The 12,381-nt window shown below is 39.9% G+C and overlaps 1 protein-coding gene across 1 annotated transcript; it reads right to left on the bottom strand.

Moving 5' to 3' along the window:
• Positions 1–5,359: 5,359 nt before the first annotated feature.
• Positions 5,360–11,993, bottom strand: pttg1ipa (PTTG1 interacting protein a). The gene is made up of 7 exons (XM_026152785.2): positions 11,702–11,993; positions 10,771–10,823; positions 10,369–10,477; positions 8,539–8,641; positions 7,590–7,655; positions 6,980–7,026; positions 5,360–6,110 (listed from the first exon to the last, which is right to left on the bottom strand). Exons 1-7 carry the CDS (start codon positions 11,787–11,789, stop codon positions 6,073–6,075), a joined length of 504 nt encoding a protein of 167 aa, XP_026008570.1. The 5' UTR covers positions 11,790–11,993; the 3' UTR covers positions 5,360–6,072.
• Between the last annotated feature and the right edge of the window lie 388 nt (positions 11,994–12,381).

Here is a 12,381-nt window from a genome sequence, read left to right as displayed (position 1 = left end):
TCCTCACTGGATGCATCACCACCTGGTATGGCAACAGCACCGCCTACAACTGCAAAGCTCTCCAGCGAGTAGTGCGGTGCTCTGAACGGATAATTGGAGGTGAGCTTCCCTCCCTCCAAGACATCTACAGGAAGCGGTGCCTGAGGAAAGCGGGGAGGATCATCAAGGACTCCAGTCACCCCAGCCATAAACTGTTCAGACTACTTCCATCAGGAAGGAGGTTCTGCAGCATCCGGTCCCGTACCAGCAGACTGAGAGACAGCTTCTTCCACCAGGCCATCAGACTGCTGAACACGTCATAGACACCTCAGCTTCACTACTGGAACTTTAACATTATGCACTCCATACTGTACAGTAATGCCACTGTTTTGCACATGTCTCAACTCTGTATATTTTTATATATTTTATTTATTGTTTACTCTATTTAATTTGTAAAATATGTGTACACACACACACACACGTAGAAAAATATTTAGTATACACATCCAGAAATGCATATACTATTATATATTGCACATATATTTATTAGTTTCAGATGTAGCCATTCTTGTATTTTGCTTGTTTACATTATTGTATTTTGCACAACTCTGTTGCTTGTGAAGCTCGCACACAAGAATTTCACTCACATGTGCTGTACCAATGTACCTGCACATGTGATGTGACAATAAAAGTGATTTGATTTGATTTGATTAAAGAAAGGGGCAATGTGTGGGGCAATGTGGGAAGTACTGGTAACGTTGGTATAGCAAATTTTTATATGTTTAACATTAAAAACATAAAAACTATGCAAGTCCCTCACTGGTTTGGCATTGGTTCCCAGCTTCCTGGCAAAGTAAATACAACACAGTGTCTGTGAAGGTTCTCAGTCATCCAGGTCATCGTAGTCAAAGGAGCTTGCAAAGAAAAGCGTCTGGACTTCTTTAAGTTGCTTGAAGACGTTTCACCTCTCATCCGAGAAGCTTCTTCAGTTCTAAGGTCAAATGGTGGAGAGTCCCAGATTTAAACCTAGTGGGAGTGTCCCCCCACAGAGGGACAAAAGGACCCCCTGATGATCCTCTAATCGCCTGAGCCAAGGTGTGAAACTGGGTGTGGGTCCCAATCAGCCAGAGTTTCGGGTGAGTTTAGAGGATCATCAGGGGGTCCTTTTGTCCCTCTGTGGGGGGACACTCCCACTAGGTTTAAATCTGGGACTCTCCACCATTTGACCTTAGAACTGAAGAAGCTTCTCGGATGAGAGGTGAAACGTCTTCAAGCAACTTAAAGAAGTCCAGACGCTTTTCTTTGCAAGCTCCTTTGACTAAATACAACACAGATAAATAGAAACTGAAGTTTATTTTATGGTCTAACCTTTAACTTTCATTTCATCTCATTTTCTCTGCTTATCTTGTTTGGCATCAGTACTGATGCATCCATAGTTCACATTTCTTTATGAGCTGTGCTGACTAATATGTGGGACATTGAGTCAACTAGTGCATGCCCATGCTACAGTGTAATTGTCCCTTTTGACAGCAAAATCATGGCCTTACTTTAACCCACTTACTTGGTATATATGTGTTACTAATAAGTCCTTTAGTTACAGGTAGTCTCACTGCGATGGAGATCTTTTTCAAGAGGGAAAGGAGTACCAAAAAATCCCCTAAAACATACAAGAGCACTCACAAAATCTAGTGTAATAAATCTAGTGTAGTATATTAATCTTTTTGTGTTTTTGCGTTTTGAAGTTATATAATCTTGTACTGAAAAAATAATGTTTTAAAGAGCTCAAACAAAGAAAGTGCTTATATCCCCCAATGACTAATATATCACTTTAAGGAGATGATCCAATGGAAACTAAAGCTTTTTCCTAATTTGTGTGACCCTGAACTTTAACCTATGGCCTTGAAGATATTCTAAAATATATACCAAACATAAATACCACATTACAGTGGTGTATTTGATTATTTTTACCCATATGACTGGAGCAGAATTAACTGAAATCTTTGGCTTCTATAAGCAGAAAAAGAGATTTTAAGTCAAAGTTAAGTTTAAGTTAAATTCGTGCAGTCTGTGACTTTGTGACTTTATGGTGTCATTGTGATGTCGAATTGAAAAAACAAGAGCATTCGGAGAGTGCAACTCACCCTGAAGGGCAAGGACTATACTTTTTTTTACTATACTAAAAAAAATAGATGTTTTATGATGTTTTTATTATAACATGCTGACATCAGCCTGCTTTTATTACAGTGCAGCAACCTCAGCCTGCTTTTATAAAGACATAATGCCTGACCTTTGACCTATGACCTTGAAGCATTGAATACTAAAATAGTCTGTTTTATTATCTTTACCTATATGATTGCAACACAACTGACTAAAATTTCTGGCTTCTATAAGCTAAAAAACCTTGAGATTTAAAAATATTTTCATTTTCAGTGCGTGATTTTGCAAATCTTTATGCTGTCACTGTAACACTGTAGGGCATGGTATTTGGGGGAGGGCCGGGGTGGGGTGGTAGGTTGTACAGCTCTCAATGGCCTTTTATATGATATATTACTCGATATTGTTTTTTTGAAAAACTTTTCTGGGTCAACTTTACCTTTGCGTGCTGACAATGAAGGTCAAGGTCAAATGCTTAGCTAACCTAGGCTTGCATATTTTTGTAAAGACAACCCATTAAAAAAAATAAGGTAATATGAAGAGCAATATAAAGATTTTATTGATTTTGGCATGACCTTGACCTGATTTTCTTGTAAATTAAATCAGCTCCGGCTGTTACTGGTATACCATCACACAAAATATGAAAATGATACCTTGAAAACTGTGGAGTCAAGATTGCTAACAAACAGACAAACAAACAAACAGAACCATGACACCACCAGGAGAAAAATCCAGACAGACACTTAACATGAAATCAAAAAATGCAGTTTCACAATTTTTGTTTTCTTTGTAGCTCATTTCATAGGCAGCAAGGTATTCAAATCCAGTTTCTCCAAGACCAGTGTGAATGGGAGGTGCAGCTAAAATGTCTTTCAGCCTTCTAAATAAATAAATCCCACTCCTTCATATAAGATACAACGGTGAGTAAGTGTGATACACAGAATCAAGAGGCTTCTGGGGAGACGGAGAAGCATACATATAAACACTGTCACCATAATCAGACGCAGACAAAACTCTGGATGTTCACTGTGTACAGTGATGGTAATTCAGAATGCACCTGTCCCTCCTCAAAAGCAGACTCGTGAAAATTCCACACAGGTGCTGGAAAGCCGAGTCCATTTGTCTTTCGGGAAGCATTGAGCACTTGCAGTCTATAATGTTCACGGCGCCATGGTCTGTCGTTTTCTGACGGCCTTTCTCTGTCCACGCTGGTTTCTCGCAGTCTGCGCAAAGCTTGTGCGGACCGGTCATGGTCCAAGCGATGCACCTTTTCCTCACTGGTTTCGCGCAGTCTCCGTGAAGCCTGAGCCAGTCGATTATTTTGTAGGCGATGCTCCCTCTCCGAACTGGTTTCTCTCAGTCTGCGCAAAGCTTGAGCAGACCGGGCATGGTACAATCGACGCTGCCTTTCCTCGCTGGTTTCTCGCTGCCTCCGTGAAGCTTGAGCCAGTCTGGCATTTTGCAGCCGAAGCCGTCTTTCCTCGCTGGTTTCTCGCTGTCTTCGTGATGCATGAGCCAATCTGTCATTTTCTAAGCGATGCCGTCTCTCTTCGCTGGTTTCGTGCAATCTCCGTGAAGCTTGCCCCCGCCGCTTATTTTCCAGGCGATGCTCCCTCTCCAAGCTGGTTTCACGCCGTCTTCTGGAAGCCTTAGCCAGGCGGTCATTTTGCAGACGTTGCAGCCTTTCCAAACTGGTTTCCCGCTGTCTGCGCGAAGCTTGAGCCGACCGGGCATGGTACAATCGACGCTGCCTTTCTTCGCTGGTTTCGCGCTGTCTCCGCGAAGCCTGGGCCAGTCTGGAATTTTCCAGGCGAAGTCGTCTTTTTTCGCTGCTCTCGCGCCGTCTCCGCGAAGCTTGGGATACTCTGGCGTTTTCTAAACGACGCTGTCTCTCTTCGCTGGTTTCTCGCTGTCTTCGTGCAGCTTCTGCTAATCTGGCGTTTTCCAGTCTAGATTCTCTTTGATGCTGAGATTCAGTGGCCCTGATTTTCTTCTTCCGCATGGCATCCTTACTGCTGCGGCAAGAGCCTTTCCTTTTTCTAGGCATTGTGGTGATGTGACCCTCTCAAGGCCCCTTGACACAAGGAGCGACATGCGCTGCACTGACCGCTGGCTGGAGCGAATTTTTCTGCTGGCCCTCTGCTGCGCTCTGCCGGTACGTCATTTTTTGCGCCCGCTCTACGTTTACTAGATGCGTCTGCTGCTTGTCAATGAAAACCATGCGTCTCTCATCTACAAAGGAGAAGGCATTGGCGTTGAAGTAACCGTACTAGTGAAGAAGAATGTACTCAATGACCTTAACTGCACATGCCTGCAACAAATCTGTGTGTGTGTGTTCGTCTGTGAACTTCTACTCAATCAGGAGTTTGATAACACACAGGCACGACTCAGGGCCCCAAAAGTTCTTATCTATATCAGATGTCATGAGGTCATCATATTGCCTAGCAACAGACTAACAGTGAACCCATTTTCCTTGGAAGAAAAATATAAAGAAAGCAGGAGTGGCTAGAGACTTTTGCACAGTATTCATAACATAAATGCTAAAAAAATTGGTGGTTTTAGCTTGTTGGTATATCACCATCAAGTTTGACTGCATGTTGGTGGAGTTTGCAGACAAACAGATTTGGTATAAAATACATAAAACAATGGGGCAAGGGATACAAGTGCTTTGCAGACCATTAAAAAGTGGAATACCTGGTCAGCCTAATTAAAGATCCAGACTTTGCCAGTACATCAGGTCCTCTGTGCCTCTTCGTTGTTTTTTATTTTACATTTTATTTCACTTGATTTAAGTAGTCGATAAGTTCATAGTTTTTCATGTTTTGAAATATGGTTTTATTTTAGCATTTGTTTGTTTTGAGGTAGACCTCCTCCTTCGTGCTCCAACAGGGCAATGACCCCCCCACTCCATGGCCTTCCTAGAGCTTCAACCTCGATCATACTGAAAATCGGGCAACAATGCTTAAGAGTGTCTTGAAACCAAGTTAAAGGAATTCTGCCATGAGTGTTAAAAAAAATCTATCCAGAAATATGCCAGAAGCTTGTTGATGGATAAAAGTGTCTGATTGACGTGCAACTTACCAAGGCAGATTTAAACAAATAGTGTGGGTCTATGTATACCATATGTATACGTGGTACAAAGTCGTAACTCGTGGTGAGCATACGTAATCTTCTGACTACAACTGAAGATCATTGATTTTTTTTTTCTTTTAAGGAATAACACATCTTTTAATCAAATGTTTGATTTATTGATAAACTGTACAAAACATACAGTATTTTATAAAGGTAGGTTAACATGAAAGCTCAATGGGAAATAAACATAAACAGTGTTACTATCAGAATTAGGGATCAGTCTGAAATCTTTTATTTAAGTTCTTTCATTATGTTCATTTTGACCTCATATATTCAGAATATATTCTGCAAATGTGATTGGTTTAAAATTCGTTGTCAACAGTAGGAAACAGCAGCAGTAACACAGTAATTAGATTTCAGAATGGGGAAAAAACATTTAAAACAAGATAAAAGTAAAATCTCAGCAGCAAAAACAATGTGAAAATGTACAATTACAACAGAAGCTAAAGGAAAGAATATTCCAGCAGCCAGACTGGACTCCTTCCATTCAGTACCATTAGACTAAATACCCAAATAAATAGTAGATTAGCAGATTAGTATCTTGAGTCACAGGATAAATGACAAGTGTTTGGAAAAATACCAACACTACATATCTCTTCTAGCATTTGGTTCCAGCCTCTTGGGTCATTTCAGTAAATGTAGGATTCTTTGAAAGCTTCATTGACCAAATGACCCTGATCTATTTAAACTACTTTTCTTACATTTGATTTTTTATATCAATTACAACAATTCTCCAATCATGTCACTTCAAGACAGCTCATGGATGTCCTCTGTCCGCAGTTAATAATCTCAGTTGACAAATCCATTTCAAGAAAATCTGGAGTATGGGTTTTGTCCACTTAGACCTGGAAAACATTAAACAATCAGTAAGAGTTGCCCTGATTTAAATAAATCGTTTGATATATTCACGCAAAATGGTAACTATGAAGTCAATGCCAGATTACGGTGAACGTAGCTTAGCACGGACAGGAGTAAATGGCTAGCCTCGCACTGTATTGTATCATAGCTAAATAAAAACTTACCAGCCTCTCTTAAACTTTTATATTTAGCTTTATGCTATACACCCATCAGCCATAACATTACAAGGACCTTAGCAGGAACATTTAGGTTGTAGGTTGGGCCTCCATGGATCAGACTCCAGGAGGTGCTCTTGCAGGATGAACTGGAACAAGTCTTGCGACTGTGTCTATCTTTTCTGCTCAATTAACCCTGATACTATGCGAGTGCCAGTGCAGAAGTAATTACTCATTGGTGTCTTTTGAAAATCATTCATATTATAGCAGGCCTGCAAAGTTAACATAGTGTTATGTGTTGCCCACTGGGGTGATTTCCACTCAAAGAAAACCTGGAGGACATAATCTGATGCTTTCTCTGAATTTCTTGCAGTAGCCAGTTCCATATCCATAAACATCTGAATTTCATTAGTAGAAAAGAGACATTTAAATAGTATAGCTCTGAACTCTCTGGACCTTATGGACACAGTCAGACAAGCTCTTTTTTCCCCTCCCCAGCAGTTATGCTAAACTGGGCAAAGTGCCTCATACTGGTAGCACAATACAGAATCAACTTTCTTAATCACGCGCTCTCATATCTACTAAATGACATTACAGGTGTAAAAAGAGCCACATTTTGTTTTGTAGAGTAAGTCATAATTTAGATGCTGTATAGGTAGCCGATTGCTGACACACACAGACTAACAAAGAGAAAAGCTTACCATATTTCTGCCTGATTTCCTGGTGTCTCTGCTTCATCTCCGCCCTCCTGTAAAGACAAAACATTCTTCCATAAGTCACAGGGCGACGACTAATGATTTTTCAGAATGTCAGACTCGTGGAAACAAACCAGTTTGGGCTGATAACAGTATGACGTCTGCATTTTTCCCCCTCGTGTGTGTTGAAAGAAAGCGATGCTAATCATAGCTATCAATGCAAAAGGTAGCCGGTGTGTCGCACCTAGTGCAACTATTACAGAACCAATAAAAGCCCAAAATGTATAATTGTTGTTTAGAGGAAATACAAGTAAAGTATAGAGAAATAACTCCAATTTGTATGTGTTTATAGCAAATATTTAATGTTAGCTGAGAGAGATGCTGTTCTATAGGAAGAAACTTGGTCATAAAGACGTGGTGCTGAACTGTAGTTTTGTTTTTTCTCATGATTTTTGAATTTTAATTATATAAACTAGAGATTTAGGCAGCAATTTAGAGTCCACCAATTCTTTAAAGCCACGTTTTGTTAAGTTATAGCTATGGATGTATCAAATACAGAGACCAACCAGTCATAGGGGGTGAAACAGTATTACAAAACAAAACATGATATTGCCACCTTTCGTCCTGCTTGGTTCTCAGCTTATTGGCCTGCCGCTGCATCTTGGCCTCAGACCTGCTAGATCTGAAAAAACAAGACCAGTGTTAGATTTATGTAGTAGAAGGAAAAGATTGCTGATTATTACTAACAAACTCATAAGAAAGCAATCATCGCAAGGTATGTTTAAAGAAAAGCAATTTAGTGGCATTCCTAGTGTGAATAAATGTGGGCAAGTGTTGTGAGTTTAAGATGGGGTTGAACCCTGCAAACGTAGAAAACTTCTTTTTTTTTTTTTTTTAAATTACCACACTTTTCTGAACTGAATCAACTTTAGTTCAGCCTTAACTTAATAAAACAGCATCTGAAAGTCAAAAATGGTGCCAGATGTGGATGACCTATGAATCAGTCAACTGCCAATTGCTTGACAAGGGGGTCGAGTTAAAGAGTGACAACAGAGTCCAGCAAGAACAGGAGAAGAATGAGAAAAGAGTAAATCAAAGAATAAAAATATGCCATGAAAAGCACAGACAGGCTCCACAGTAGACACATTTCACTGATTTTAAACAGTTTCACTTCAGCTCTTTGTAGTTATAATTTCACTTTTCTCTGTGGCTGGCTCATGAACCAACAACAGCAGAAGCAAGAGTAGCCCACAGACTGGATGTGTCACATGTTTTTGACACAGCCCCAATCCACAATAAACACTCTCTGCAGGTAGACGGGCAGTACCTGACTGCCTGCAGACTGCCTTTGTGCTACTTCACGCTCACGCATAAGCGGAAACACTCCCATTTTCAGGATTGCTTACGTGTAACATAATCATTTAATTGAAGGACTTGATGGGTAGTCAGTACATATCTTAACCTGTTGCACACAACTAATAATATAATTGCTACAATGTATTCTACCAGCATCACACTGGCTGGAATGAGAGGGTTTTGTCAACCAGAGCTCACATTACACTTACCCGATGTTCTCACACTTGCAGCAGCAGAACAGACAGACCAAAAAGGCAATGATAAGAATGCCACCAACCACTGACAAGGTGATTATCAAGATCTGGAAGTTCACTGCAGACAGAACCAGAGTGACAATGTCATTCAGAAATCACAAATTTATCTTCCAGATAGAAAATTCTTGTTCTTCCTCCTTCATTAGGTTGCGTTTAATTTCCTCTTCTCAAACCAAATCATTCTACAGATGTACTGAATAAAACGTTAATGTTTTTTGACTCACTGATAAAAATAACAAGGATCAAAGACAATTTTAATGTTTAATATGCAAATGTACTTCTGTAAAAAGTTCTGCATCAAGATTTTAAAGATGTAATAGTACAAAAGCATGTGGACAAAATGAATGTTAACATGAATGGGTTCCTATTTTACTACCAAACTATTGGATAGCACGCTTTGTACAGGGAGAGGCTGTCACGGTGAAACAGGATAGGGCTTTCCCCCATCCCGCTATTGTCTAAAACGTATCTACACGCTGAAGCACTTATTCAAAACAAACAACCCCAGACGCAAAATCCACAAACATGGAGGGGTTTTTTGTTTTTCCACTCTAGTGATTTAGTGAAACTTTCATCTACAGCAAATCAGGATAAACTGTTCCAATCTTCATTTGTGAAAAAAATAAGAATTATGAAGATGCAGGATCTTTTAATCTCTATTTGTAAGTTTTGGGGGGTTTTTTAGGGAAAAAAATAGTTTTTTTTAAGAGAAAGAGCCTTTAAATATAACTATTTAGTTTTTATTTATCCTTGGCACGGTGCTGATTGGGAGCCTGTTGCAGTAGCTCTTGTTCCAATTTATTTATTTTGAAATTATTTCATAACCTACTAAAGTGGATTTTTCTTGCTCCTTGTAGTTTATGTGGAGGTGAAATAGCCTAACAAGCCTACTAGTGGTTTTTCGTATCACTACAATTTCAGCAAGTCGCAGAAAGGGGCTCTACTGCCCGGAGCGAGGCCTGTAAACCTGGGGGACCTATGAGGAAAATGATGGAGACGAAGCTGTTACAGCCAGCATCATGGGGAATGTATGTGGCTGCCCAATAACATGGATTAGTTCAGTGAGCTGATTAAGAGCAGAGGGAACACAGTGAGTGTTGGAGTAGCAGCAAAACACTGTGCACACAGTGTGACTGTACCTGGCTTCAGGACTTTAGTAAGATGTGTTATGTGAAGGGATTGCACAATCCCAGACATTTTATCTGGAACACTGAAGTGCTAGCTGTGGGAATGAGTCCATGTTATGCGTAAAGGGAATTAATTGTTGCTGTTGCATTTTGATGCTGAGGTCAGCCAAATGACTGTGGCTATAGATCCTCTCTGCACCACTTAATTAACACCTCATCTAACATCTGTTTCAGCTCAGCTGCCACAAGGACAGACACAGAAGTTCTTTGCTACCTCATACCACAATACATGCCTTCATTTTAGGTTTAACCTCCTAGTATAGTATCACATTTAGATTTTAATCCATAAAGCACTTGACTTTCTTGTATTTTTCATTTAACCTGAGCTCCTTCTTTGGAGTAATTTTTAATTTTCCAATTTTTTATCATGATTGGACTGATGCAACACAGTAATTTCTCAACTTCAGGGACATGTAAGTATTTTTGTCTTATACAAGAATATCGTTTATTAATTATCACTAACACACAGAGAAAAAAAGAAAGAAAATCAGCAAATAAGCTTCAGTCGGACAGTGTACTGGACAGCATATTTAACGACTTTAATTCAATTAACTAAATGTTATCAATGTGATCAGCTTGTGTGTGTGTGTTTTCTTACTCCAGCAGAGTCCCCATCGTGCATCATTCAGAGGGCAGAGCGCATGGGGTGGGAGGATGGTTCTCACTGGATATGTTACACATGACTTTGTTGTGATGCACCACAAGCACTGTTTAAAAAAAATGTGCACAATGTCCCTATTAGTTAAACAGAAAAACAAAAAAGGAGGTATGCAGGCTAATTACAGGAAATTACCTTTTTTAGGCTGTGTGTGATAGGCACACACAGCCTAAAAAAGGAGCAAGGTGAGAATTCATGAGATCAGTTACTTCTCAAACCAGTCAAACAGGTCTGGGTTGGAGGAGGAGACATCTATTCTGACCATGCACACACACAGAAACTCTGTTAACCCAAAAAAGAAATCAGCCAAGCAGAAATAAAACGCTCTCTCAGCGAACTTACCGTCACATTTTTCAGACATTCCTCACAGCTTGTCCCGTTTTTCAACTCACACACTGTAAGTCAAAGAAGTTAATACAATCGAGTTAAAGGACATAATGGGCAAGGTGGAAACATTTTGCCTCAAACGTCAAGGCAAACATGACTGCAAAACTTGTCGAGTTTAAATGAAAGCACCATGAGGAGCAGATTTAAAAAGGCCTGGCATGTGCCCACTCTGGTTTTTGTAACTACTGGTAATCCTCCTGGGACATTTTCCATGGCGACTAAGTACAGCAACTACACAGCCTGTGGAACCAGTCATGTTATTATCAGCAGACATACACAGAACAACAGCCGGGTTTGTGCGAGTGAAGCCATGCATCTGTAAAATGGAGAAACAATGTCTCATATTTGTGTGCCACAGTTTCTCTTAGTCTCTGCTCTGAAACAATCAAGCACCCCAGGGGCTGAAAAAGAGACTCCTTGTTCCTGTTGAGAGGTTTCAACAGTTTTCAGAGACAGGAATCTTACACAGACACAATTCTACCAACAAAGTTGTGTTTTTATTCCTTTTAAGCTTAAATGTGGCCGGTACGTAAGGTTATCTAATATATTTTATAATAAATAGTTTCAGTGTAGAAAATGCAAACAATGACATTTTAATTCTAGATGTTTGGGTGCTTTTCTCCTCAGTTCAAGGCTTATGAAACAATGCTTTATGAATATAATAGCCCTTAAAACTGTTGTGACTTTACTGAACAGATAAAAGACTCACATTCGGGGTTTTGAGCAACCTGCGCGTAGCTATAAAGATAAAAACAACAATACTACTAAAAACAATAATAATAATAATAATGAATTAGAAAGCAGCTACATCTGATCAAAAACAAAAAACAAAGATTTTCAGCTTAACTAATTCTTCAGCCCCCACATTCACCGATTCATTTCCTACCGTTCTCAGGTGTGGACGAATCGGCGAAAACGCTCGCCAGGCCGAAACCAAAGAGAAGAACAGCCAATAATATCCGTAAACCCATCATCCAAGACCGTAGACTCAGATTCTCCTCCAATTTTTTATGTTTCAGAAGATTTTAGAAGACAGTGTAAGCGCAAAAGGAGGAAATGCCTCGGCTGCTCCGACAGAAGTCTGAAACCTGAGAAGTGAACTTGCTGGGAAGGAACCAAAAGCAAAATCCTGACGCACGCTCTCTTTACGCACCCAAACAGACAAAAGAGGGAAAGGCGTTGGCAGAGCGCAGTGCATTTCGATATACGTCATTTAAACTATGCGCTGAATAAACGGAGTTTACAAAAATAGCTGCTTTGACACACACAAAAAGTATATTTTTAAAAAGTCACAGTTAAAACATTAGCTTTTTTCCTGATGGATCATACCTTTTTACAGCTGTTTCGTTTAATCCATTCATTCCCAAGCTCTGTGTTGGCCTCCCACAGTAGGAAAGTGACTCTATAACAAATGCTAACACATAACAGCTAATTGTTGTAGAGGACTTCATGAGCTAGATGTTGTTGGGCAGCTTAGCTCCCCAGCTCTTCTAAAGCTTCCATATTTTGTTTCAACAAATTAGATGATAAACTTCATGAAACGAACAGGACATCCAAAGGCAAAGA

This window comes from Astatotilapia calliptera, chromosome 19 (assembly GCF_964374335.1).
Source record: "Astatotilapia calliptera chromosome 19, fAstCal68.1, whole genome shotgun sequence".
Lineage (NCBI taxonomy): Eukaryota > Metazoa > Chordata > Actinopteri > Cichliformes > Cichlidae > Astatotilapia > Astatotilapia calliptera.
Note: the sequence above shows the minus strand (reverse complement) of the source record. Positions and strands in the feature narration are given on the sequence as shown.

What these genes read in the sequence shown, in the direction of transcription:
- pttg1ipa (XM_026152785.2), bottom strand. Translation starts at nt 11,789, where the DNA reads ATGATGGGTTTACGGATATTATTGGCTGTTCTTCTCTTTGGTTTCGGC. An exon ending in TTCGTCCACACCTGAGAACG is followed by an intron (nt 10,824 to 11,701) that starts GTAGGAAATGAA and finishes TTTGACTTACAG; the next exon opens with TGTGTGAGTTGAAAAACGGG. An exon ending in TGCAAGTGTGAGAACATCGG is followed by an intron (nt 7,656 to 8,538) that starts GTAAGTGTAATG and finishes TTGTTTTTTCAG; the next exon opens with ATCTAGCAGGTCTGAGGCCA.